The sequence below is a fragment of the Pelodiscus sinensis genome, chromosome 9 (assembly GCF_052426305.1).
Source record: "Pelodiscus sinensis isolate ZL-2025 chromosome 9, ASM5242630v1, whole genome shotgun sequence".
Taxonomy (NCBI): domain Eukaryota; kingdom Metazoa; phylum Chordata; order Testudines; family Trionychidae; genus Pelodiscus; species Pelodiscus sinensis.
In genome coordinates, this window is record NC_143060.1 from 12,099,603 (window position 1) to 12,123,428 (window position 23,826).

Sequence of the window (23,826 nt, forward strand, 5' to 3'; positions counted from 1 at the left end):
TAGAACATAGTAATAGCATTATTTCCATTATCAGGTTTATTTGTTTTCAAACAAGTAAATGCAAAAAGCAGTGGGAGACATACCATGACCTTGTGAAAATAAGAGACTAGACTAGGATGGGATATAAAAAGATGGATCAAAGTAATTAAATCACCTTAAAATTATGCAGTGATGGGCAAACACTTTTAAACGTCTAGTTTACACTGTCTAATAGCATCTCTCAACCACAGAATGTAAGAGAACTGTGATCTTTCAGCATATATCAGTGTCTGTTATTCAGCATGCAATGTTGCTATATGAATTGCATGTGGTCTCAGTGCACAAATTTGACTATCATCACTTCCACAGTATCCACAGCAAATGCTTGGCAAGAATTTTTGCATCAGTGTTAACTAATAAGAGATGATGCTGTTAAGCAGTCCTGAATATCTGTTTCACTCATTTATAACGGCAGTATTTAAGGTCCCCACAGGCACACAGTCGGACACACAGGCATCTGCTGTAAATATGTCCTGATTAAAATTTCAGTTATTAATGAGACAGACTGAAAATTTTGTCTGTCTCTCTCCCTCCAAACTATGCATTCATTAGCTATGGGGGAGACACACAAGTTAAAGGATTTAAAATACATCTCATATTTAAATACAGCGAGATGAGACCTTTTCTTATCTTCTCGGTAGACATAGTATTAAAAATACCCTAGAATATCTCATTGAAATGTGTTTTCAATACATCTGAATCAGTGTCCACTCATGTTGTCTAGCCTAGCAATTCGATTATTTACATAGCCTTCTAGAATAGAGACCTCTGCTGGGCTAAGTAGTGTACTACAGAACTAAACAGGTCAAGGGACTAATTTACACAGTAATAGTTTCTTGGTAAATTTAAACACTCTGGATCAGATACTCGGCTAGTGTAAATTAGCATAGCTGATCTGGGCCCCCATTTCTTCAACGTGCCAGAGGGCTCATAAGCATTCACTTTTCCCATTCATCTCAGTCAAGGGTATGTACATGCTCATTTGAATCCGTCTGGCCCCGAGATTTTTGCTGCAATACTTTGCATTTAAAGAGTAAATATATTTTGTACTATTATTAATAATTATTAATTGCATTGTGATAGTACCCAAAAATCTCAATCAAGATCAAACCCCATTATGCTAGTGACTTTTCAGACACAAAGTAAGAGACGATCTCTGGCCCAAAGAACAGAAGTCAATGAATAAGAATTGAGTAAAGGAGATGGAGCCTCTGCTACGAAGATCCCCTGTGGCCCACATTCAGTAGGTGAATCGACCTGGTAGAGTGGTGTAAAGCAGGGATATAAAATTCCATTTAATTGGTTAACTGGTTAAACATTGTGTTTAACTGGTAACCAATCAAAGAGAGCAGTGGGAGACCACTTCAGTCCAGTCCCCCTCGCCTGCTGTGGCCAGGCTGGAGTTGACCCCCTCCACAGGCAGGGGCTGCTCCAACTCGGCTGGAGCATCCGCCGCCTGTGAAGCGTCCAGGCCATTGCAAACAAGGGTTGCTTTGGAGGACTGGAGCAGCCCCTATCTGCAGTGGGTCCCCCCACAGGGCTGGAGCAGCCCCCTGACCACAGCAGGCGGGAGCTGCTCCAGCCCCCACCGGTAAATAGGTTAACCTTTCACATCTCTAGTGTAAAGAGCCAGAACAGTCTAGGCTTGGGATTATTGAAAGAGCTGGCTCAAATCAGTTGTCTGTTACAATCCCCTCTGCCCATGTAACTTAATATTCCCATTCCTTCTCCTCTGCAAGAAAAGAAAAGGGTTTTAAATTCAGTGTCCTATGGATATATGTGCACACAATGTATCTACACACAGTAGACAACTACAGCAACATTCATCAGAGTGTAATGTCTGATCCTGGGTCATTTCATTACTATTTCAAGAACAAATTGCTAATTCTTTCACACCTATATGATAACGTTCTTTGTGACTAATAAACTTCAGCTGACCCATATCTCCTAAAACATATAACACTTAATCGTGCTCCATGACAATTTCAGTGACAGCCAGATTAGGCCCACAGTCTAACTGGCAAAGGAGAATTTTGTTTAGTAATACTACTGTACATTATTTATAAGATTTTTAACCCCAAATGATCTTGGTTCCAGGCATTCTCAGGAAATGAGTTTCTCATTATTTGTGCCTTCATATATGACTGTTTTGCGATTTCAATTTATTTAGACTTTTGAGGTCTAATACAGATTGTGAAATATTTTAACTTAATCGTAACTTAATGATTTTAAAGATCAAGTAACATTTTCTCCATATCTTCTGGTGTAAGTCTCTTTTCTAACATTCCGGAAATTGTATAGCATTGTTTTCCCTTGTATGTTTTTATTGTTTAGAAAAAATGAGTGAGACTGAAGGATCCTGAGTAGACTTTGCTAAAAACAGACACATCGTTTAGCTTATTTTCTATGCATCAGGATTCGCTTACTTATTTTTGAACTTTGCATAGTTCTGTTAATTCTGCCTTCTCCAAGCTCCACCCCTTCCTTTTAAAAGTTACTTTGTGTGCAAAAGTTCATGCTCATGAGAAGTCCTGGCTTAAAATTACAACTGAAGACAGTGATTTCCTCTTTAACCTCAGAATAGTTATTTCTGCATGGGCATTATTAGTTCTAGTTTCTCCACACTGTCCCACCAATGTGTTACAGTTCAGACCTGAGGGATCACCTCTACGTGTGCGTCTACCCAGCACCCTAAACTTGAGATAAGATATGCAATTTGCACTATGCAAATTGCATATCTTATTTTGACTGTATTTCAAAATAGCTTATTTTGAAATTTGGCACATCTACACAGTGCTAAATTTTGAAATAAAGTGCTATTTTGGCACATCCCTTACCCCTCGTGGAACAAGGGTTACAGGAATGCTGAAATAGCGCACCCGTTATTTAAAAAAATACTGGAGGTATCTTGAAATAGCAACCCCGCATCTTTTAAACGTGCCCGTTATTTTGAAAAATATTTTGAAATAATGGGCATATTTAAAAGATGTGGGGTAGCTATTTCAGGATACCTCCATTATCCCGAAATAGCCCCACTATCTTGATGTACCTAAAGGTGCAAGGTGCAAGTTTGTTCTCCATGTCTTTTCAAGACAGCCTCTTTGATGTGATTCTCAACAAAGGGTGCCAATAGAAGTGGGGACCTACCCATTATATAGAGATCACCAACTCTTATTATATTAGCTACTCACCAGGCACTGGATAGTAAAAACTTTTGGTCACTTTGACATTGGCTGGATTTAAATTAATGATCCAGAGGTGAAAGGCTCTGTAGCTCAATTACCAGTGCCTCTAAGCATTCCACCTCCTACCTCACTCCTTCTCGATAAACTGTGGACTTTGAAACAAAATATCAAAATTGTTAGACTGTGTCTCTCTCAGTCTTTCCCTCCCTCCTTTCTTCTGCTTGCTTTTAAGGTAATGTTATGTTCACATGTTAATTGAGCTGCTCCTGCTCTCATTGAAGTTAACGGAAAAACTCCTATTGACTTTAATTAGGGGTAAGATCAGAAGGCAGTGCTGTATTCCTGGTTTTCGTAACTACTTATGAATTGTAATTTAACATATAAACTAAGGATGTTAAGGAGTAGTCGACTATTTGATAAGCAAATGTTTATCGGATACTTGAGTCGACTAGTTGCTCCTCCCCTCTCCCCTTCTGCCTCTATCAGATAGAGGCAGCAAAGTGGGGGGGAGAAGAGGAGGTATGGGCTTCGTGCGGTGCTGCTGCTTTGAAATGCCATGGCAGCATTTCAAAGTGGCAGCGCTGCATGGAGCCTTGGGTAAGCTGGGGACTCCCTAGCTGACTCCGGGCTCCGTGCGGCATTTCCACGGAATCTCTATTTCCAACCTGTTTGTGCCCTGTCTCTGCAAGGTCCCCAGGCAGCCTGCTTAGAACCCTCTTTACATGCTGCTCCCCGCCCTAGGTCCTGCCCCACAGGGAGAGTAGGGCTTCTCTGTTCCCTAGGCACCCTCCTCTTCTGAGCTACCTCTCTGGCAGGGTTTGCTGAAGCCTCTGCAGCCTGGTTCCTTAACCCCTTCCTGCCCATGCGGTAGCCAGGGGACAGAAGACAGTGGGGTTATGTTGGTGGCCAGCAGCAGCTTGGAGGTGTTAGCTGCCTTTCAACATTTTGGGAGCAGGAAAGGACAAGCTGCTTTTAGCCATAAGGGAGTGGGAGATGAGAGAGAAGAAATGACCTTGGGAAATACATGGGACAGGTCATCCCTACCCCTACCTCATCCGCCCTTCAGCTAGAAGCAGTTCCCATCGCTTCCCTCCATGTCAAAAGACTGCTGCTTGCCACACCACATTCTGGCCTGAGCCCCAGCTGAAATCTGGGGAGAGAGGCCTGTGATCTTGCATGCTCCCCACATGTTGCCTAGAGAAGACGCAGTGCTGTGTACCAGGTGAGGTTGGTCCATCCTGAGGGCCCAACCAGGCATGGAGGATGGAGAACACTAGGTGGAGAGGCTTGGGTCAGGTCGGTCACGCATCTCCACCCCCGTGTGAGAGAGGTGTATAGGATGTTTGTGTGTCACCTCTCCCTGTGAACATTTGCACTGCATAGTTCTGATTGATCACCATTGAACTTGCTTGAATAGGAGCAATTTTACCAGGTGTCCTGTGTTCAGCATAGGGAAATATGGTCACACTATCTACTGATATTAGGAATGTGAAAGGTTAACCAGTAAGCACCATTATGCTTACCAGTTCCAGTTAACCGTTAACCAGTGGGGGCTGGGCCCCACAAGAGGCCCACCGCATACAGGGCCCCGGTGCCCTGCAGGCAGGGGCTGCCCCGGCAGAGCAGCCTCTGTCCACGGGGATTCCAGGCATCCTGCAGGCTGGGGTTGCTCTGGCGTCAGGAGTCTAGGTGCCCCGGTGGTGGGGGAGAGGGATACTCCAGCCCTACCTCGGCAGGGGGGCTGCTCCATAATGTTTAACCAATTACTGTACATGGGATTAAATGGAATTTTACATCCATAACTGATATAATCTTAGTCAACCATGGAATTTCTATCCATGGAGATTCTAATGGGATTGTTTGATTAATTGAAGATTTGTATTGTATTTGACTGTGCTTTCTTTTATATACAGCAGTAGCTCTCCAACTTTCCAGACTACTGTTTTGCACACCCTGAAATTTTATCTCACTTAAATACCACTTGCTTACAAAATCAGACATAAAAACACAAAAAGTATCCTAACACACTCTTACTGACAAATTACTTGCTTTCTTATATTTACTGTATCATTCTAAAATAAATTAATTTGAATATAAATATTATAGTTACATTTGAATGTATAGTATACAAAGCAGTATTAAGATGTCATGGCATGAAATTTTATTTTGTATGGAGTTCACTAATGCTTTTTACATAGCCTGTTATAAAACTAGGCAAATATCTAGAGGAGCTGATGTACCCCCAGAAGGCCTGTGTATACGCCACAAGGTACTCATACCTTTGGTTGAGAACCACTGACATACCGTGCCACTTCTCCACCAGTGTGACCTACTATTATACCCATTTATTTTATGCCAAACACCCACGAAATGACAACAAAAATACATTGATAATAATCTAAATTTACAAATGGGCAAATTAACTAAAATACCGTTTGACAACTTATTAAAACTTCGTGTAACAATATTTATTGTGTATATTTTGACGTGTTGGTGACAATTTGGATTTTTAACGGTAACAGAGCTTTATTTTTTTAATCTCCATGCCTATGCTCATTAAATAATTAATGTCTGACCCATAATGTCTGACATCCCTCACATAACGTCCCATAACTGTGAAAACTTAATATAGAAAAAGATGCTTAAAAATAAACATCAATATTATCCATCAAAATTAAATTTGCCAAGCTTGCCCATGTCCATGAAAGGCACTTTATAAAATACAGTGAATTGTTCTTGATATTGTTTCCATAAGAGAGAAATTAAACTGCAAGTTCATCGACCATGCTGTTTTCCATACCATGCATGTTTTTTCACATTTGTCTTTACTAATTAGGAATGCTTTGGAGGTAAAACCTATTTGAGCTTACATAATACTGTTCTGCTAACATGCATCCAAACTAAGAGACAAATGAATACTAACTTTGCCCTAGTCTCCTGTGTGAAAACGAATGCACATTCTAATGGAAATTTTTGTTTTCATTTTGGAATCCAATTCTTCCTTATTATATTTGTCATTTCTCTGACAGAGCAAGGTTTGGCAAATACTGTTGTTGAGATTTGATACCTTCTTTCACTGGATAAACAGAAGGTCTCCAATAATGTCATTTTTATTTGAGTGACTTTAAAAGTGACCTGGAATAAACACCACCATGCGCCCAGGTCATCAGACATCACATAATAGTATTTCATAAACTTTTAGAAAGAGACAGAAGTAATATTTCAAGCATGTAATGTAGTCTCCACAAAGCTTGTGTCAAGCATTAAAGCACTCACAACTCCAGCTGAAGTCAATACAAAACATTTACTAGTTTAGTGCCCACATACTTTCTTTCAGTATTCACCATACTACAGCAGGTCTCACTCTCTCAAAATATGGCAAAGAACTGTAAATTAATTGTGGTATTTTCTTTTACTTGCAAGTTATATTCTTTCAATTGATTAGATTTAGTTTATGGTATGGAAGCTGATTCATACTATATTCTGTTTAGTTTCAATAAAAATAATTATTTAAAAGTGAAAAGAAATATAAATTTATTTCTAAACCTAGTTTGTAAGCAAATATTTCCGTGAATGAGTTATTCAGGTGGAATGTTGCTGTTCATTCAGAACCCTCTACAGCTAGTCATCTCTTTTCTAACCATGTTCATAATCTATCACGAATATTAATGCACTATAGAGGTGTCTACAATAGTCTTTTCTCTCACACAACTTAGTTACAATTAAAAAGTGGTTGTATTGCCTCATTTAGGACACTAGATCTATTTTGAGAAAATTGTCACGCTCACTTACCTTGAGACAACCAGTGGTAGAATCAACATTTTCAGCATCCGCATCAATAACTCCCCGGGGAATTGGAAATAACTAATTTCCTACAAATATATGGAGAGATGTGTTTATGGTTTTGATGTGTAAGATTGTCTTTCTTGACAAGGCATGTTACAGCTGCTGGTAAGGCTGATGTGATAAAATTGTACAGTTTATATTACTTGCAAGTAGTGCATATCATTTCAAGTGGTATAGATGGAAGAAATCAGGGATTTTTTAAAATAACTAGGACTATGTGTTGTTTAGGAGAAAATAAAATAAACTTTGTTTTACTTGGACACTTTGAAATATTGTGAATCTAAAAGAAAATGAACAGACAAAAATAATTCTGCCATAACAGTACAATAAAATAGGTGCTAGCGAGAATTCGTTAGTCACAGACACCTGTCCTAATGATCAGTAAAATCTCCATCCCCCTCAATAGTTCCTCCATATTAATGTAATTTCATTGTGCCATCTGCATACCAAAGCACTCAATAAATAAATAAATAGACCCGTTTTAGGCCTTTATTAATAGGCTTCACTGCATAATCTCTTTATGCCACATTTTGCTCATTTCATTCTATGTGCATGAAGCTACTTTTTGGATATAGAAGTTTTTCAACTTGGACTAGCAGCAGATGACGACAAAACTGGTTTAAAGATCACATATTTTTAAGTAGCATAACTTGTATAAAATAGTAATATTCTATTTTTTTTTTTGGTTAAACATTCAGATTAGTAGAGGTGTGTTTCAATAGAAATCCCGTATTCTTGGTCTTTTGTAAATGGGACATTCTAATTCGGTTCCTATAAAATATATTCAGTGTGAAATAAATACCTGTTTCTCTGGATATGTTAAGCATAAAAAATGTCTTTGTGTTTACATTACATGTTCTGCTACAAATTCAGATAGCATGTATTCTGACATTGTTAACATGCTACACTGTTACCATTTCCATAGCCTACAATGCTGTAATTCATTCACTTTTATGCATACTTGTAATGTTATAAAGTGCTTCTTAAGGAGACTTGCCGTGTCAAAATGACAGTTTGTTCAACATAGACTGTATATAAAATCTATAGAAAGACCCAAAGAAAACGTGGGAGGCTCCTATCAAATTACTATCACACTAACAAATTCATTGAAATACTCATCCTTCAAGTGCCGTAGGTTATTTTTTCCCACTATTTTATTACCTAACTGACATTTTCTGCCCAGTGCCACACTCATTTATTACTGACCTGCTGAGAAAGACGCCTGGTCCTGAGGAAGAATCCAAGAAGACATCCCACTATGACAGACAATACTGACAGAATGAGCAAACCATTTCTTTTACAAACATCCTTGACCCGAGCCAACATTGCATCAAAAGCCACTGCCATGCTGTCCTCAGTGCTCTTTGGAGAAGAATCAGCATCCCATGGAGAGAGACCTTACTAGTTTCCTTTGTTAGAATAGACAGCTCCCGCTCTGTATAGATCAGATCAAAGCGCTTGCAGAACTGCTTAGCTGACCTGCAAGGTCACCCTCTGCCAATAGCCATCAAGCATGCTGCTGGCATTATTGTTCCAAATTAATACCAACAATCCTATTATTGACTACATCATTAAGAACCTGGAAGAAGATTAAGGAGCTCTGGAAAACTAGAACAGAATGTAGTAGTATTTCTAAAACAAGAGTGAGTCAACACAGAGTGAGGCCCACGTGAATGAAAAGAATATTTTGTGCATTCCTCTCCCCTTGAAGCATGATAGTGAAAGTTATGCATTTAAATGGGACAGAAATTATGTTTGTCATACAGTACACATACTAATGGGCAGGGCAAGTAACACTTTGAACCAGACTATCACAACACGGCAGGCCAGGTGACATTGAACTTCATTATCTAAAGCAGGTCTGGTTTTTACTGTTAGTAAATGTGGTTAGCAAAAGGCTGGATAAGTACAATTATAAACTGCATTATCAAACCAGTATTACTGGATAAAAACTTAAAAGTTTTGGTTACAGTACTTGATATTTTTCATCTTGAGAGTGGAATGATTTCACTTTTCTCCCTTCTACTGTCTTAATTAGACCAGGGGCCAATTTACTGTCAGAGGATTATCAGACTAACCTTTATGAATCTATCCTTTCCTCTGGTATTTCTGACCATCCCATTCATTCAATTTAAACATAGATTTCTTAAGTTGTATAATGAATGTCTTATACTATCATAACCATCCACTACATTGTGGATTACAATATTGTTAGTATAGTCTGAATCATAACCCTAGCATTCTGGAAGGTTTCTAGAAACAATCTATAACACTGTACAGTGCATTTGGAGGATTTATAAGATTATATTTAGCACTATAGCTGAGCACACTATATATGAGATTTGTAGAAAGAACTATGAGGAAATTAATAATTATGTATACAGCACACCGTTTGGATGGTAAATATGGCATGAGGCCACACACTGAATGATGAGACCAAAAAGAAATATGGACTAAAAATAAATAATATAAAATAACAATAAAGTATAAATATAGTAATCAGCAGTGAGCTGCACTCCTCCATCTTGTGCACTGAATGAGACAAGAGTCCAGAAAGAAAAAGTATGTGATCATGTAATTTAAAAACTGTATCACAAAGCATATACACAAGAGGGCCAAATTAAGGTTGCACAGGCAATTTTAATTCTGGAGTAACCTAACTTTTGGGTACTTGACATTGCAACTTTAACATTCTTTTAACATAGAACTTTCTAACATGTAATTTCTTGTGTTTTTAAAAAAGCAACTCTCTTCCCCCAAAATGCTACTATATGGAATCATACTGGTCCTCACATGGATTACAGCAGAATTGAAACATGGTAGGCTCCTATCAAATTACTCCTATCAAATGTCCACAGCACATACAGTTTTTACTTGAGCAATGTACAATCAGTGTAACAGTGCAATCAATAGCAGTAGGAGAGCCAGCAACTAGAGTAGGATGTGACACACACTTTAGCAGTGGCATTTCACCAAGGGCAGTGAATTACGTGGGCCTGTGGTGCTTGGGCTCCAGGAATATTCCAAGCCCAGGAGCCTGGCTCCACCAATGTTAAGGGCCTTGTATCTTCCCTGGCCCCCCCATGCTTCCCCTGAGCTTCCCCCAGTCCCACCTACCACCTCTGTGCACCTCCCCCAAATGTCCCTGCCTACCCTGAGCAATAAGCAGCTCCCCCACAGCTCTGCATGCATTGCCACAGCCAACTACAAGGGTGTGGTACCAGGGGAAAGCTGGGGCAACTACTATGGCTGAGGAGGGAGGAGAAGAGGAGGTGCATGATAGCCACATCCAGCAGCATCCAACTCTAGGGGGGAGGCCTTATCCTGGCTGGATCTCCTGGGCAATAGTCTGGGGGGGCTTGGGTGAATGTCATTTTGTGGGAGAAGGCAAACAGAGAAGGGTCCCTCCCCAGGAGCTCACTGCTGCCAGTGGGGAGAGGGCTGAGGTGTCCTCCTCACTGTTGCCCTGCCTTGACTCTGGGACAGCCTGCTTGCTCACCCCCAAACTTCTCATCCCTCTGTATAATCAATTAATCAGTTTTCCCTTTTGTTCCTGTGGGTCTTTCACAGAGCAACAAGGGAGAGAAAATTTTAAGAATATATTGTAAAAAGTAGTTTAAAACCACAAAAAGCTGTAAGGGGAACTAAATGGCAAGAATAGTCCTTGAAACTACTGTTAAGTTAAACCTTTTAAAAAAAACCTAAAATTTCACGTCAAAAGTGCTTCTTTACTTATAGTTTCATTCTCTGAACATTTTAAAAACATTTTGGAGGTTTTTGTTATATAAGTTGAGAAAGTGGCATATTCGCCAAGGTATTTTCAGCTTGGTAATTTAATTAATAAAACTATTACTGAAGTGCACAATGACTAATTCCTTGAAATATTTACGTGACTTGAGATAGTACTCAGAAATCAGTGTAATAGTGGATATTGTGTCCTGGGCTGAAACAGGAGTAGGAAACAGGAGTAGGAGTAGGAAGAGGTGGGATGAACTGACAATAAGTGGAATATTAAACATATTAGAAAAGAGATTTTTTTTTGGAAATAAAGAATCTTCACTATTTGTGGATTTTTAATTTGCTGTGGGATGCTTGCATCTGAATTAATACTTCACTCATCTGTCTGGCTGTGTCTACATTGGTGCGTTCTTGTGCCAAAGCAGCCACTTTTGTGCAAAAACTTGCTGCCTGTCTACACTGGCTGCGAGAACTTGCACAAGAACACTGATGTTCTAATGTGTGAAATCAGTGCGTCTTGTGAAAGAACTATGATGCTCCCACTCAGGAATAAGCCCTCTTGCACAACTGTTCTTGCACAAGAGGCCAGTGTAGACAGGCAACATGAATTTCTTGCACAAGAAAGCCCGATGGCTAAAATGGCCATCAGAGCTTTCTTGCGCAAGAGAGCGCCTACACTGGCACGGATGCTCTTGCACAAAAGCACATCTCTTGCGCAAAGGCACATGCCAGTGTAGACGCTCTCTTGCGCAAATACTTTAATGCAAGAACTCTTGCATTAAAGAGTATTTGCGCAAGATCATGCCAATGTAGACATAGCCTCTGAGTGAGATTTGCTGCTGTAATTTTAGCATCAAAGGTGTTAGAGATGGAAACGACCCCTTAGTAGATCTTCTTGGTCACACCCTTATCTATTGACGATTGCACCTAATACCCGATGTGTCCAGTTACAATATTTCCTGTCAAACATATTTTACTTCAGTGTGCTCTATATTAAAGCACATAAGTGGGAATAAGTCTTTATTTTCTGTTCTGCTACTGATTCGTATGACTTTGTGCAAGTGACTTACTGATGCAGTGCCTCATTTCCCCCATCTACTTCTCTAAGTAGGAGAGGCAGAGTGTAAATTTGCTTGTACTGCACTCTGACATCCTCCGCTGGAAGGCCCCCGCGAGTGCAAAGTATTGTGGTTGTTACAAAGTAGTCTGTAGCTCCCCTCATGTATCCCTTTGCTCTGACATCTTCAAAACTACCTTGAAAGCCACTGCACACACGCTTGCCAAACCCTGGCTTGAGGTCCCATGGTTATTGCTTGGCTTGAGTACCGATCCAGGATGGCTTTTGCTTTTAGAGAAAAGGTACACAGTCAGCACTGCCCCTAAGGCTTGTAAACATAATTAGCGGGATATTGAAAGTTACCCTCACCTTACAAACAACTAGTCCTGTGGCACCAGCTTAACAGGTGAGTGTGTGTAGGTGTCTCTCTGTGTGTAACACGTGTGTGTACGTGTCTCTCTGTCACACGTGTGTGTGTGTGTACGTACGTACTTGTGTCTCTGTGTGTAACACGTATGTGTGTACGTGTCTCTCTGTGTGTAACGTGTGTGTGTACGTGTCTCTCTGTGTGTAACATATGTGTGTATGTGTCTGTCGTGTGTGTACGTGTCTGTGTCACACGTGTGTATGTGTGTGTGTGTACGTGTCTGTGTGTCACACGTGTGTATGTGTGTGTGTACGTGTCTCTGTGTCACACGTGTGTGTGTACGTCTCTCTGTGTGTACGTGTTTCTCTGTGTGGCTGTGTCCAGACTCCATGCCTCCGTCGACGGAGGCATGTAGATTAGCCAGATCGGAAGAGGGAAATGAAGGCGCGATTAAAATAATCGCGGCTTCATTTAAATTTAAATGGCTGCCCCGATCTGCCGATCAGCTGTTTGTCGGCAGATCGGGAGAGTCTGGACGCGATGCCCCGACAAAGAAGCCTTTCTTCATCGACACAGGTAAACCTGGTTTCACGAGGCTTACCTGTGTCGATGAAGAAAGGCTTCTTTGTCGGGGCATCGCGTCCAGACTCTCCCGATCTGCCGACAAACAGCTGATCGGCAGATCGGGGCAGCCATTTAAATTTAAATGAAGCCGCGATTATTTTAATCGCGGCTTCATTTCCCTCTTCCGATCTGGCTAATCTACATGCCTCCGTCGACGGAGGCATGGAGTCTGGACACAGCCTGAGTAACACGTGTGTGTATCAAGAGCTTTCCTAGTTTAATTACCGCCCCTCAGCTACTCCATACTTCTCCGACCAGCGAGCCCTCGCTGCGCACACGGGGGGCACAAGCCAGGGAACCCCCGGGGGCGGCGCGGGGCTGGAGGCCGGGGGAAGGCTGGAAGGGCCAGGCTGGGTGGAGGTCCAGCCACAGGCGGGAGCCGGAGCTCTGACGGGCTCAGCGGCGCCGGGAGGCAGAGTCCGCCCCGCGTCAGGGCGGGCAGGGCAGCGGGCGGAGTCAGCGAGGGAGGCTGGGCTCGGCAAACATGGCGACCCGCCGGCTGCTGCTCTCCCCTGCCGCCGGCCTGCGGCGGGCACAGGCTCTGGGCGCCGCGGCGGCCCCTGGGCTGCGGCGGGGCTACGGCAGCGCCGACTCCTCCCAGTACCTGCAGCGCAGCGTCGTGCCCACCATGCACTATCAGAAGAGCCTGCCCCGGTAAGGCCCCCCCGGGACTCCCTGCAGCCCGAAGCCCCGTTCGGAGCCTCCCGCCCCATGGCAGAGCCGCTGGTCTCCCTTTCGGCTCCCAGGGATCCTTGCATGACAGACCCTGCTCCCCCTACCCACAGACCCCCCCCCATCTTCCTCCGAGCCTCCCAACCAAACTGGGTCCTTCCTCTGAGTCCCCCCATCACCGCAGGATTCCTGTTCCACTCCCAGTTTGGGACCCCTGCCCTCCCTTAAGCCACTCTACTCTGGGACACTACACCTTCTGAGCCCCCCATAGCAGGTAAGGGAGTCCTAGGCATCCTTAAGAACTGAGCCTCAAGGAACTCGATCCTCTCTGCTACTCCTCCACCTGCATTTCCCTCTGCCAAGGAAAGGCCCATCTCCTTTCCTCTGCCCAGCTAAGGGAGCCTCTTTCTCTGGTGATTGCCGTATCTGACACCCATTTTCTCCTTCTCCTGTCTAGGACAGTCCCTTTCCCCTGGTAAGGGAGTCCTGCATCTCTGCATTTCAGAAATGATGGCTGAGGGCTTTAAAAGCTCATTGCTATGCACAGCAGCATTCTCCCACATCAGAGAGGAAATGCACCCTGTTAAAACAACAGCATCCTTCTCCAATGCAAAGCGGACAGCCCTATGACTAAATACACAGCTTAATTGCTGGGGACAACTTTCTTATTCTGAACAACAGGTTTATGGTTTATGGTGAAGCCTTAGTAGCACACTTCTGTTGGCTCATGTCTAATTTGAGAGACTACAAGTACACAGCAGATGGAATCAACAGTCTTAGACCAGTCAATATGTATTGGTTGCAGATTGCTAGCTACACCCTTAATGTAGCTAATGAATGAGGCAAGGCAGGTGCTGAAAGTGCGTGTAACAAGGTACAAGATACTGTCTTTGGGATGGGCTACAGTATAGGATGTACGTGAAAGGTCAGTGCTAACAGGGAACTGACTTTGCTCTTTGCTACTAATATTCAAGTTTAAACTGACATCTTAAAAATTATATTTTAATTATAACCTCTATCTCTTACCTACCATTGTTTAATACACAGTATTACAAAGGAAAGATATTAGAGAAAACAAATTTCCTTCTCCCCCCATTTGTTTACTTTGTACATTGGACAACATTTCCTGTATAATCAGCTATGTTGTTTCATTATACCGTACTTCATTTCCCCACTTGTTTGTGGAGCTCTTTCACAGAGCAAGAGAAGAAAAAGAAGTGGGTTTTTTTTAATAGAAATATGGCTGTAAACACAAAAATCATAATGTGTTATCAAGGGAATATAGTTCTGTCACACCTGAAAGTTAAAAAGAATCTCATTAAGGGTATGTCTACTATCAAAGTTATTCCAGGATAGTTACCCTATGTCTTAACAAGCCACCTGTTATTTCAAAATATTTTTTGAAATAATGGGTGTGCTATTTTGGCGTCCTGGAAACCCTCATTCCACGAAGGTTAAGGGATGTCTCGAAATAGCACATTTTTATGAAATTTGGTGCTATGCAGACTGCACCAAATTTCAAAATAGCCTATTTTGAAATAAACTCAAAATAAGCTACGCAATTTATGTAGCACAAATTGTGTATCTTATTTCAAATTTAGAGAGCAGTGTAGACCTAGCCCCTAAGAGGTAAAATGGTTTGCACTGGAACAAGGTGAAAATGGATTTCATATTTTGGTTCCACTGAGTGTTGCAAAGAAACTGGTTAGAAATTTCACAAGGAATCAAAATATTTCATGCCTAGCAGTGTATAAAATTATGGAGAAGGATCTATGGGTTGGTTACTTGTAAAACAAGTTCCTGTTTTTCTGTCATGCGTAATTATAGAGCAGTCAATTAACTTACAAACACAATGGTATTTTAAGCATCTTTACTATCAAAGTTTTAACAAGAACATTTTAATTTGCCTTTTTAAATCTCTCCTTCAGGTTGCCAATTCCCAAACTAGAAGATACTATTAGAAGGTATCTGAATGCCCAGAAGCCTCTCTTAGATGATGATCAATTCAGGTATGGATGCACAGAAAACCAAACGATGCTTCCATGTACAACAGATCTTCCACTACAACATATTAGAAGATTCATCTTTTAAAAAAATGCCTGGAGACAGCATTTTGACTGTCTGATTGATTGTTTTAGGAAAACTAAAGAACTTGGCCACGGTTTTGAACATGGAGCTGGAAGAGAATTGCATGAGCAGCTGGTTGCTCAAGACAAGCAGAACAAACATACTAGTTACATCTCAGGTAGGAAGGTTTATAGTGGGATAAAGAAGAGATTCATTTGGAATAGACTTGTTTGATGATAATTCATAATGCTATGAATAAGAGATTAATATTTAAGCTCATTATGGTTTACACTCAGAAATAAGATATGAAAACTCCCTTTGACAATGTCTGAGCTAATTACAAACTGTCTCAGGTGGAGAAAAAAGAAGGCACTTCACAAAACATTAATATACTTAGGCTCTCCCATTGTCACCTAGCAGAAATCTCAACCGCAACAAGGTTTCCAAAAACACATTTTCATTTGGAAAAAAGTAACTGCCAGCACACTAGCAAAATATAATATGAAAAGAAAAGTGTAGCACAGGAAGAACAATGGTGCTATCAAAATCAGATGGAGGCGAGATATGCCAGACACTGTACTTTTAATATACAGTTTATTAATGCGACAAAAGATTTGTCTGTCCATATAATCAGAACACGCTGGTGAAAAGAACATTTGCTGAGTATTGAGGTCCACTCTGATAGAACACTGCGTATGCTGTAATGCCGTGGTGGGCAATAATTTTTGCAGGGAGGACACTTCATGAATTTTGAGAGGCAGTCACAGGTTGGTTCCGCCCTCTGGAAGAGGCATGGCCTCAGGTGGAAGGGGCGGGGGCTTCAGGTGGGAAGGGGTGGTGCCAAGTAGGTGCTGCACGCACCTGGTGGGGTGGGGGGAGACTTTGTGCAACCCCCCACCCTCAGGCCAATCAGAGCCTGAAGGTGGGGGAGCATTCAAAGTCTTTCGTGCCCCTGGCAGGGAGGAGGAGATTTCATGCGCTTCCCTGTCCCCAGACCAATCAGGACCTTGGGACAGGGAAGTGCACAAAGTCATTTGCTGTTCAAAACAGTTGGTGGCTCCCTCTAGGCGATGTGCACCCCGGCAGAGAGAGGGAGCCATCAACTTAAGACAGCGAATGACTTTGCACACGCCTCCGCCCGCAGGTCTGGATTGACCTGGAGGTGGTGGGGTGGCAGGGCAGGCCCCGGGCTGAATCAAACAGCTTGGTGGGCCAGATCCAGCCCGTGGTCCATATCTTCCCTACCCCTGCTGTAGTGCCTACGTGCTAATGGAATTGGTGAAGGATGATGTGGGATCACTGTACCAAAATATCCTCAGGTGTGGCATATTGTTCAAGAGTAGAACATGTTGCTATCTATGTAGGAAGCTCTTGTGTCCTGAATGTTCTTTCCCTTGTTAAAGAAAAAAAGTCATGCTTCTATAGGAGGTTGAGAGAGACTGTAGTGAAAACATAATGTACTGTTTTAAAAAAATAGTAATTACAAATATTAATAAAAGTATATTCCAGTGTTTATACTTTTTCATGCTTCTTCAGCTAGTAAGCTCTATAAGAAAACTATCCCATGTGTAGTTACAATCATGAATCTGAATTCTCAGTAAAGTTGGAAAAGGTGACTGACTGATGGGAGGTATAAAGAGCCTTAAAAAATGCAGAGCATTATTCTTTTAAAGAACAAGAAAAGGAAAGACTCAGAGAGGAAGACCAGAATAAAGAAAAGGAGAGAAAGCACATAAGACAAAATGAAGGAGATGAAACAGAGAGAGAGAGGGAAAGAAAAGCAAGAGAAAGCATAGCTTTTAGGTTAGTGAATTTATGTATGTATTTATTCATGTTACTTCCAATGGCTTTCAAATGTAAATTATTTTAGTGTTTGTGGAAGACGTTGGGTAGACAGCAATGGAGTCTGATAATATATCCAGTACAGCACAAGCTACAGTAGTGTAATCTTCTCCCCATATTGTTCTGACTTTGGGTTCAATCCTTAAGACTACCAGTAAGGGTGCCAGTTTTGATAGTATGTATTTGGATTGCACTGAGAACCACCAATTTCTCACATAGGACAGCTTGACCAACATTTTGATAGGAATGACTTAAGGCTTGTCTCCACTACACAGTGAATGAATTGATGCTGCAGTGAGAGATCCACTGATGGTGGATTTATCGTGTCTGCTTTGAAGCAATAAATCAGCCTCTAAGCACTCTCCTGTTGACTCCAGTATTCCACCAGGACAAAAAGAATAGGTGGAGTTAATGGGAGAGCATCAGCTGCTGACCTTCCTATATGGAAGATTCCACAGTAAGAACACCGACTTCAACGATGCTATTCATGTAGTTGAACTTGAGTAGCTTAGATTGACAGGGCTGAGGGGGATTTAGTGTAAACTAGGCCTTACACTCATAACTGCCATGCCCAGTTATAATGTGGAGGGGAAATGTGGCAGATTACTGTTAATTGGTTTTCTTGATCATTATTATTATTTAAATGGATTGTGTCTTTTTAAATTCTTGCAGAAGCTGTAGCTGGCCCTCTTTTCCCCTGACATTCAAGTCCTCTTTATTTTTTTGTTTCCATAAGTGTAACAAAATTATTATTATGAGGAGCAAGAATTAGTAAAAAGGCTTAAGCCATGGTGAGGAGTGGGTTATAAAACCTTACATGGATACTAGCTAGTCTTTCACCTATGGAGATATAGGCTTCAATTAGAGCTGAAAATGTGTGGGTTATTTGAATCCTCAGTGGGAATTACAAATTGCTGCAGGAAAGGAATGCAGAAGGGAAGAACTGAAGAGACAGGCAGAAGTAAGTGAAAAAAAAGAGAAAGAAGGATGAGAAAGGAAGGGAAATGGGACAAAAATAAGGATGTTTTCCCAGTGAATGATGCAACATAAAAGCCATGCTGCACTCTAGATCTTTGTGCAAAGTTCCCACTGACATCAATAGAAGGACCATTTCTGATGTTGCCCTAGTGTACTCCTGCCCATGGATTGTAATTAAATACAGATGTTGGAGCTCTCTCCCGAATTAGTTTGATATATAATATAGGTGGTTGTAAACAGGGCTTTCACAGTTAACCAACTGTACCTGTATTAATCTGTTTCTCAACTCTCCATTTTTAGGTCCCTGGTTTGATATGTATCTAAGTTCACGTGACTCTGTTGTTTTGAATTTTAACCCATTTATGTGTTTCAACCCTGACCCAAAAGTTGAATATAATGATCAGCTCACACGCGCAACTAACATGACTGTTTCTGCCATACGTTTCCTGAAAACCCTCCGGGCTGGCTATCTGGAGCCAGAGGTTTTTCACCTCAATCCAGACAAAAGTGACACTCAAACCTTCAAGAGACTCATTCGATTTGTGCCTTCATCTCTCTCGTGGTTTGGTGCTTACATGGTCAATGCATACCCCTTAGATATGTCTCAATACTTCAGGCTTTTCAATTCCACACGATTGCCTAAGCTCAATCGAGATGAGCTTTTCACAAATGAAAAAGCAAAGCACTTGCTGGTGCTCAGAAATGGGAATTTTTACATATTTGATGTCCTTGATAGAGATGGGAATATAGTGAAGCCTTCTGAAATACAAGCCCACCTGAAATACATACTTAGTGACAGTAGTCCAGCCCCAGCTTTCCCTCTTGCATATTTGCCCAGTGAAAACAGAGACATTTGGGCACTACTGAGACAGAAGCTACTCTCTAATGGCAATGAGGAAGTCCTCCAAAAAGTGGATTCTGCTGTCTTCTGTCTATGTTTAGATGACTTCCCCATTAAAGACCTTGTGCACTTGTCCCACAACATGTTGCATGGAGATGGTGTTAACCGCTGGTATGACAAATCCTTTAACCTTATTCTAACCAAAGATGGCAATGCGGCCATTCATTTTGAACATTCCTGGGGAGATGGTGTGGCTGTGTTAAGATTCCAGAATGAAGTGTTTAAAGACAGCACCCAGAATCCAGCAGTTACCCCACAATCTCAGCCTGCAGCAGTTGATTCTTCCAGCGCTGTGCAGAAACTCAACTTTAAGTTGAATGATGCCTTAAAAGCAGGAATTATCAAAGCCAAACAAAACTTTGATGCCACTATGGAAACATTGACTCTTGATGTTATGCAGTTTAAGAAAGGAGGCAAGGAATTTTTAAAGGAGAAGAAGGTAAGTCCTGATGCAGTGGCTCAGCTTTCTTTCCAGATGGCTTTCTTCCGGCAATATGGCCAGACTGTAGCTACATATGAGTCTTGCAGCACCGCAGCTTTCAAACACGGTCGCACAGAGACCATCCGTCCTACCTCCATCTATACAAAGAAGTGCGCAGAAGCTTTCATCAGGCAGCCTTCCAAACACAGCACAGAGGAACTTCAGCAAATGATTGCTGAGTGCTCAAAGTACCACGGACAGTTGACCAAAGAAGCTGCTATGGGTAAGTGTGAATAGTGATAAAGCATTCAACATTTCTTCATAAAATGAGTCCTAGCAGCTCATTAATGCTAAACTTTTACAGATGTCTCACTAAGTGTAATTAAATCTTGCTGGAGGTACTACCTTCATTCAAAAATTGTAGAATGCTAAATAGCAGCTGTGGTTTCCAGTTTAAAAAACATATTGTTCTTGTGATATATTTCTTAAGCAGGGAATGTCTTTGAGACCCTTATTTGCCCCCACCCCCTGCTGCCTCTATGAGATAGAGGCAGCAAAGTGGGTGGGAGGGGTACTTCAAAGTGGCAGCACTGCACAGTGGCACTGCCACTTTGAAACCCCAAGGCAGCCACTGCACACTGCTCACATCCTGGGACTCCCCAGCTGATCTCAGGTTCTGGGAAAATGCTGCAGGGAACCCGGGGTCAACTGGGAGTCCCCAGCTGACCCCGGGCTCCATGGTAGCTGCCCCTTTGAAACGCCAGAGCTGATCCGTGGACTAGTTAACATGTAAATTAACTGCATTTTAACATCCTTATGCTGGCCCGTATGTGGCAGCTATCTGAAGCAACTGGCTAATGCCTTGGAGAGTGCAACACACAAAGCAGGATTTTGAATTACTTTGTGTATCTGCCTGCAGGTGGTTCTCAGGCTTCTGTACAATCTTCTGTGGTTCTGTCTAACCTGGCCCTATTGCATATTAAAATGTCAGAATCAGAGCTTACTAAATTCTAGATTTTTAGTAAAAAATGTAGTTTACAGGTCCTTTTCTGATTACGTATCTATCAGTGGCCTTCTTTTTATTATAATCTCTTTAGTAGTGGTTCAATAGTCTTTTCCTCTATAATTCCTGTTATTTAAAACACACTACATCAGACTCTATTTGAAAATAATATGAAAATATTTATTCCTTTTTTCAAACCTCATATTTTGATCATCTCCATTTAATTTCTCAACTATTGTTAAAATCCATGGAATTAACAGCAGCACGTTTAAAAACAAAAGTTATAAAGTACTACTTCATGCAACACACAGTCAGCCTGTGAAACTCATTTCCTGGGATGTTGTGAAAGCCAAAAGTATAACTGGATTAAAAAAATAAAGTAAGTAAGTTTGTGTGATGGGTCCATCATTGGTTATTTAACCAAGATGACTAGGAACACAAACCCGAGTTCTGGGTGTCCCTAATGTTATGATTGCTAGAGGCAGGGACTGGATGACAAGCGATGGATCACTTACCTGATACTTGCCTTGTTGTGTTCATTCTTTTGGAAGTGCCTGGGATTGGCCACTGTTGGCACACAGGACACTGGCCTAAATGAACCATTGGTCTGATCCATCACAGCCATTTTATGTTCTTATTTTAACAGGTCAAGGATTTGACCGGCATTTGTTTAGTTTGCGTTATTTGGCAACTTCAAAAGGTATCCCGTTACCTGACCTCTACCAGGACCAAGCCTATGCTCAGCTTAATCACAACATTCTGTCCACAAGCACGTTGAGTAGCCCTGCTGTGAATATAGGAGGATTTGCTCCTGTGGTGCTGGATGGCTTTGGTGTAGGCTATGGAGTGCACGATGATTGGATTGGCTGCATTGTCTCATCTTATCCAGCCAGGAATGTGCATGAATTCATTCAGTGTGTTCATAAATCTCTGGAGGATATTTTTCATGTTTTAGAAGGCAAACACATCGACGGTTAGACACAGCAGGTCTGGGACACTTTTAATGCATACTATAAAATGTTTGGATCAACATCACTTCTGATCATGTGTGGCTGAAGATGGGAGAAAGTTGTTAGTGCTAATTCACTAAGTGTTTTGGCTGGGATTTTCAAGAGTTAAGTGCCCAGCATGAACTGAATGTTCAGGCGAGGCATCTTTTAAAAATCTTAGCCACTATAAAGAAGTTAAGGGCAGGCATGTGATATTCAAAAATACTTAATTCTGGTATAAACTTTTAAGTAATATATTACAATGTGTTCTTAAAATATCAGGCATTAAATATTGATTTCTAATAAAAAAATTAATATTGCACAAGTGTTCATGTTTACAGTGGACATGAGAAACTACATTTGAACACTAACATCTACAACTGTATTTAAAACTAAACACAAAAATGACAAATTGTAAATCCTGCATATGTGATATGCTCACTTACTAGATCTCTCATTATTTTTGTTAAATTTGAATAATTGTCAAACAAACTTCATTTTCTGTTGAAGCATTCTAATGTAATGACAAGTTTAAAAGAAAACCTGAAAATGTGACTTACACACTACTGGCAACTGTAATCATGTGTTAAACTGCTAAGAAACTGGTTGGAAAATGATGTTTAAATAAATTTACCTATGACATGGTTGCAGAAATGCTTTAGTAGTATCTCAGCATTAGGGATTTGAGAGTTGCTGGTGTGAAGAATTTACACTTTTAAAATAAGCATACACTTATTAGGAATAGTTGATGCTTTACAAATTAAGTTTATCTTTCTGCCCTATAATCATATTGAAAAATCATTTATCATTGTTTCTATAGGCAGGTGCTGCTTTTCTTTCCTAAATCTCTCTCCTCCTGTGGGGAGAAGGAATTACCACCAGGTACTTTCCTTAATGACTATTTCCTACCTCACATGAATGCTCCAGATTTCTTGCATGGCACACAAGTATCTGCTGGAACCTTTCAGTCTATTTCCCAAGGCAAGTGTCTTAAGAGTTTGCAGGTGTGAGATAAAGGCATTGGGCTCAAAGTGAAAGAAGGTGGTGGAGCTTTCCAGCAGCCACAGTAGAATTGCCTAAAGAACAGTAGTATCTGCTAGCTTTATTCAAGAACTTGTAACTCTAGAGTCTCACTAATTGCTGCCAAGGATCTGATGCGATGCCCATTGCAGCAGAGCTCCTACAAAGATGTAAGAATCCCATCTTGTGAAAGGAAGGGGCACATCTGGAGAGCAGAAGTTCTTTACAGTACTGTCAATCACCCTTGCCTTGGGGCTCTCTTCCTACATTAGCTTCAGCATACAGTGGAGTCTGGATTATCCGTCACTCAGCAATCCGACACTCCGCTTTATCCGACCCCGCAGCTCCAGGGGACTTTGTCCCCGGGAGCTGCAGGGTCAAGTGGGCCAGGAGAACGGCCCTGCTTGCTGCCCCCTCGCTCTCTTGGAGCAACTGATGCTGCTCCTGCTGGCGATGAAGCAGTGCCAGCAGGAGCAGCATCAGCTGCTCCAAGAGAGCAACGGGGCAGCGAGCAGGGCCATTCTCCCGCCCTGTGCCCGGGAGCTGCTGATGCTGCTCCTGCTGTGGGCGCTTCATCCCCGGCAGGAGTGGCATCAGCTGCCCCGTTGCTCTCTTGGAGCAGCTGATGCTGCTCTACAGTAGAGTCCCTATCATCTGACATATTCAGTAATCTGACCACCTGTCGGTGCCGTTTAGGTTGGATAACTGGGACTTTCCTGTATGTATTAAAGACACCTCCACTGTCTGTTCTCCCTCTTCCCCAGCTCAAAAAAAAGTTTGTGGCTGCTCTTAAAGGAACAGTGTCTCTGCCTCAATCCTATCCCCTACCTTTGCATTGCCTATTTGAATTCTTCCCTGCTAAAGAGCAAGGCTAAATCTAGACTGGCATGATTTTCCGCAAATGCTTTTAACAGAAAAGTTTTTGCGGAAAAGCGTCTGTGCCCATCTAGACACGGTTTTGTGCAAGAAATCCTCGATCGCCATTTTTGCCATCAGGGCTTTTTTGCGCAAAACAGTTTTTAGTTGTCTACACTGGCCCTCTTGCGCAAAAACATTTCCGGAAAAGGGCTTTTGCTC

General features: G+C 41.7%; 2 protein-coding genes across 4 annotated transcripts in view; one reads left to right on the plus strand and one right to left on the minus strand.

Annotated features, from left to right (window-relative positions):
- Window positions 1-11,276, minus strand: part of SLC1A7 (solute carrier family 1 member 7) — a 105,317-nt gene extending 94,041 nt beyond the window's left edge. Inside the window, exons 1-2 of one of the 2 annotated variants that reach the window (XM_006126383.5) lie at window positions 8,277-11,276; window positions 7,017-7,096 (exon numbers count right to left, since the gene is read on the minus strand). In XM_006126383.5, coding sequence (XP_006126445.1) covers window positions 7,017-7,096; window positions 8,277-8,417 — 221 coding nt within the window. In that variant the 5' untranslated portion in view covers window positions 8,418-11,276. Of the gene's footprint in view, window positions 1-7,016; window positions 8,242-8,276 lie in introns of those variants that run through there. The other variant, XM_089780424.1, reaches the window with a different exon arrangement.
- A 1,969-nt stretch (window positions 11,277-13,245) lies between these two features.
- CPT2 (carnitine palmitoyltransferase 2) lies at window positions 13,246-22,386 on the plus strand. 2 transcript variants are annotated; one of them, XM_075935990.2, is made up of 5 exons: window positions 13,246-13,510; window positions 15,457-15,537; window positions 15,667-15,773; window positions 18,716-20,020; window positions 21,387-22,386. In XM_075935990.2, the coding sequence occupies exons 1-5, from the start codon at window positions 13,341-13,343 to the stop codon at window positions 21,716-21,718; spliced, it is 1,995 nt and encodes a 664-aa protein (XP_075792105.2). In that variant the 5' UTR covers window positions 13,246-13,340; the 3' UTR covers window positions 21,719-22,386. The 2 variants fall into 2 exon arrangements, with proteins under 2 accessions (XP_075792105.2, XP_075792106.2); XM_075935991.2 differs by lacking the exon at window positions 15,667-15,773 and having other exon boundaries at window positions 13,372-13,510.
- Window positions 22,387-23,826: the final 1,440 nt, after the last annotated feature.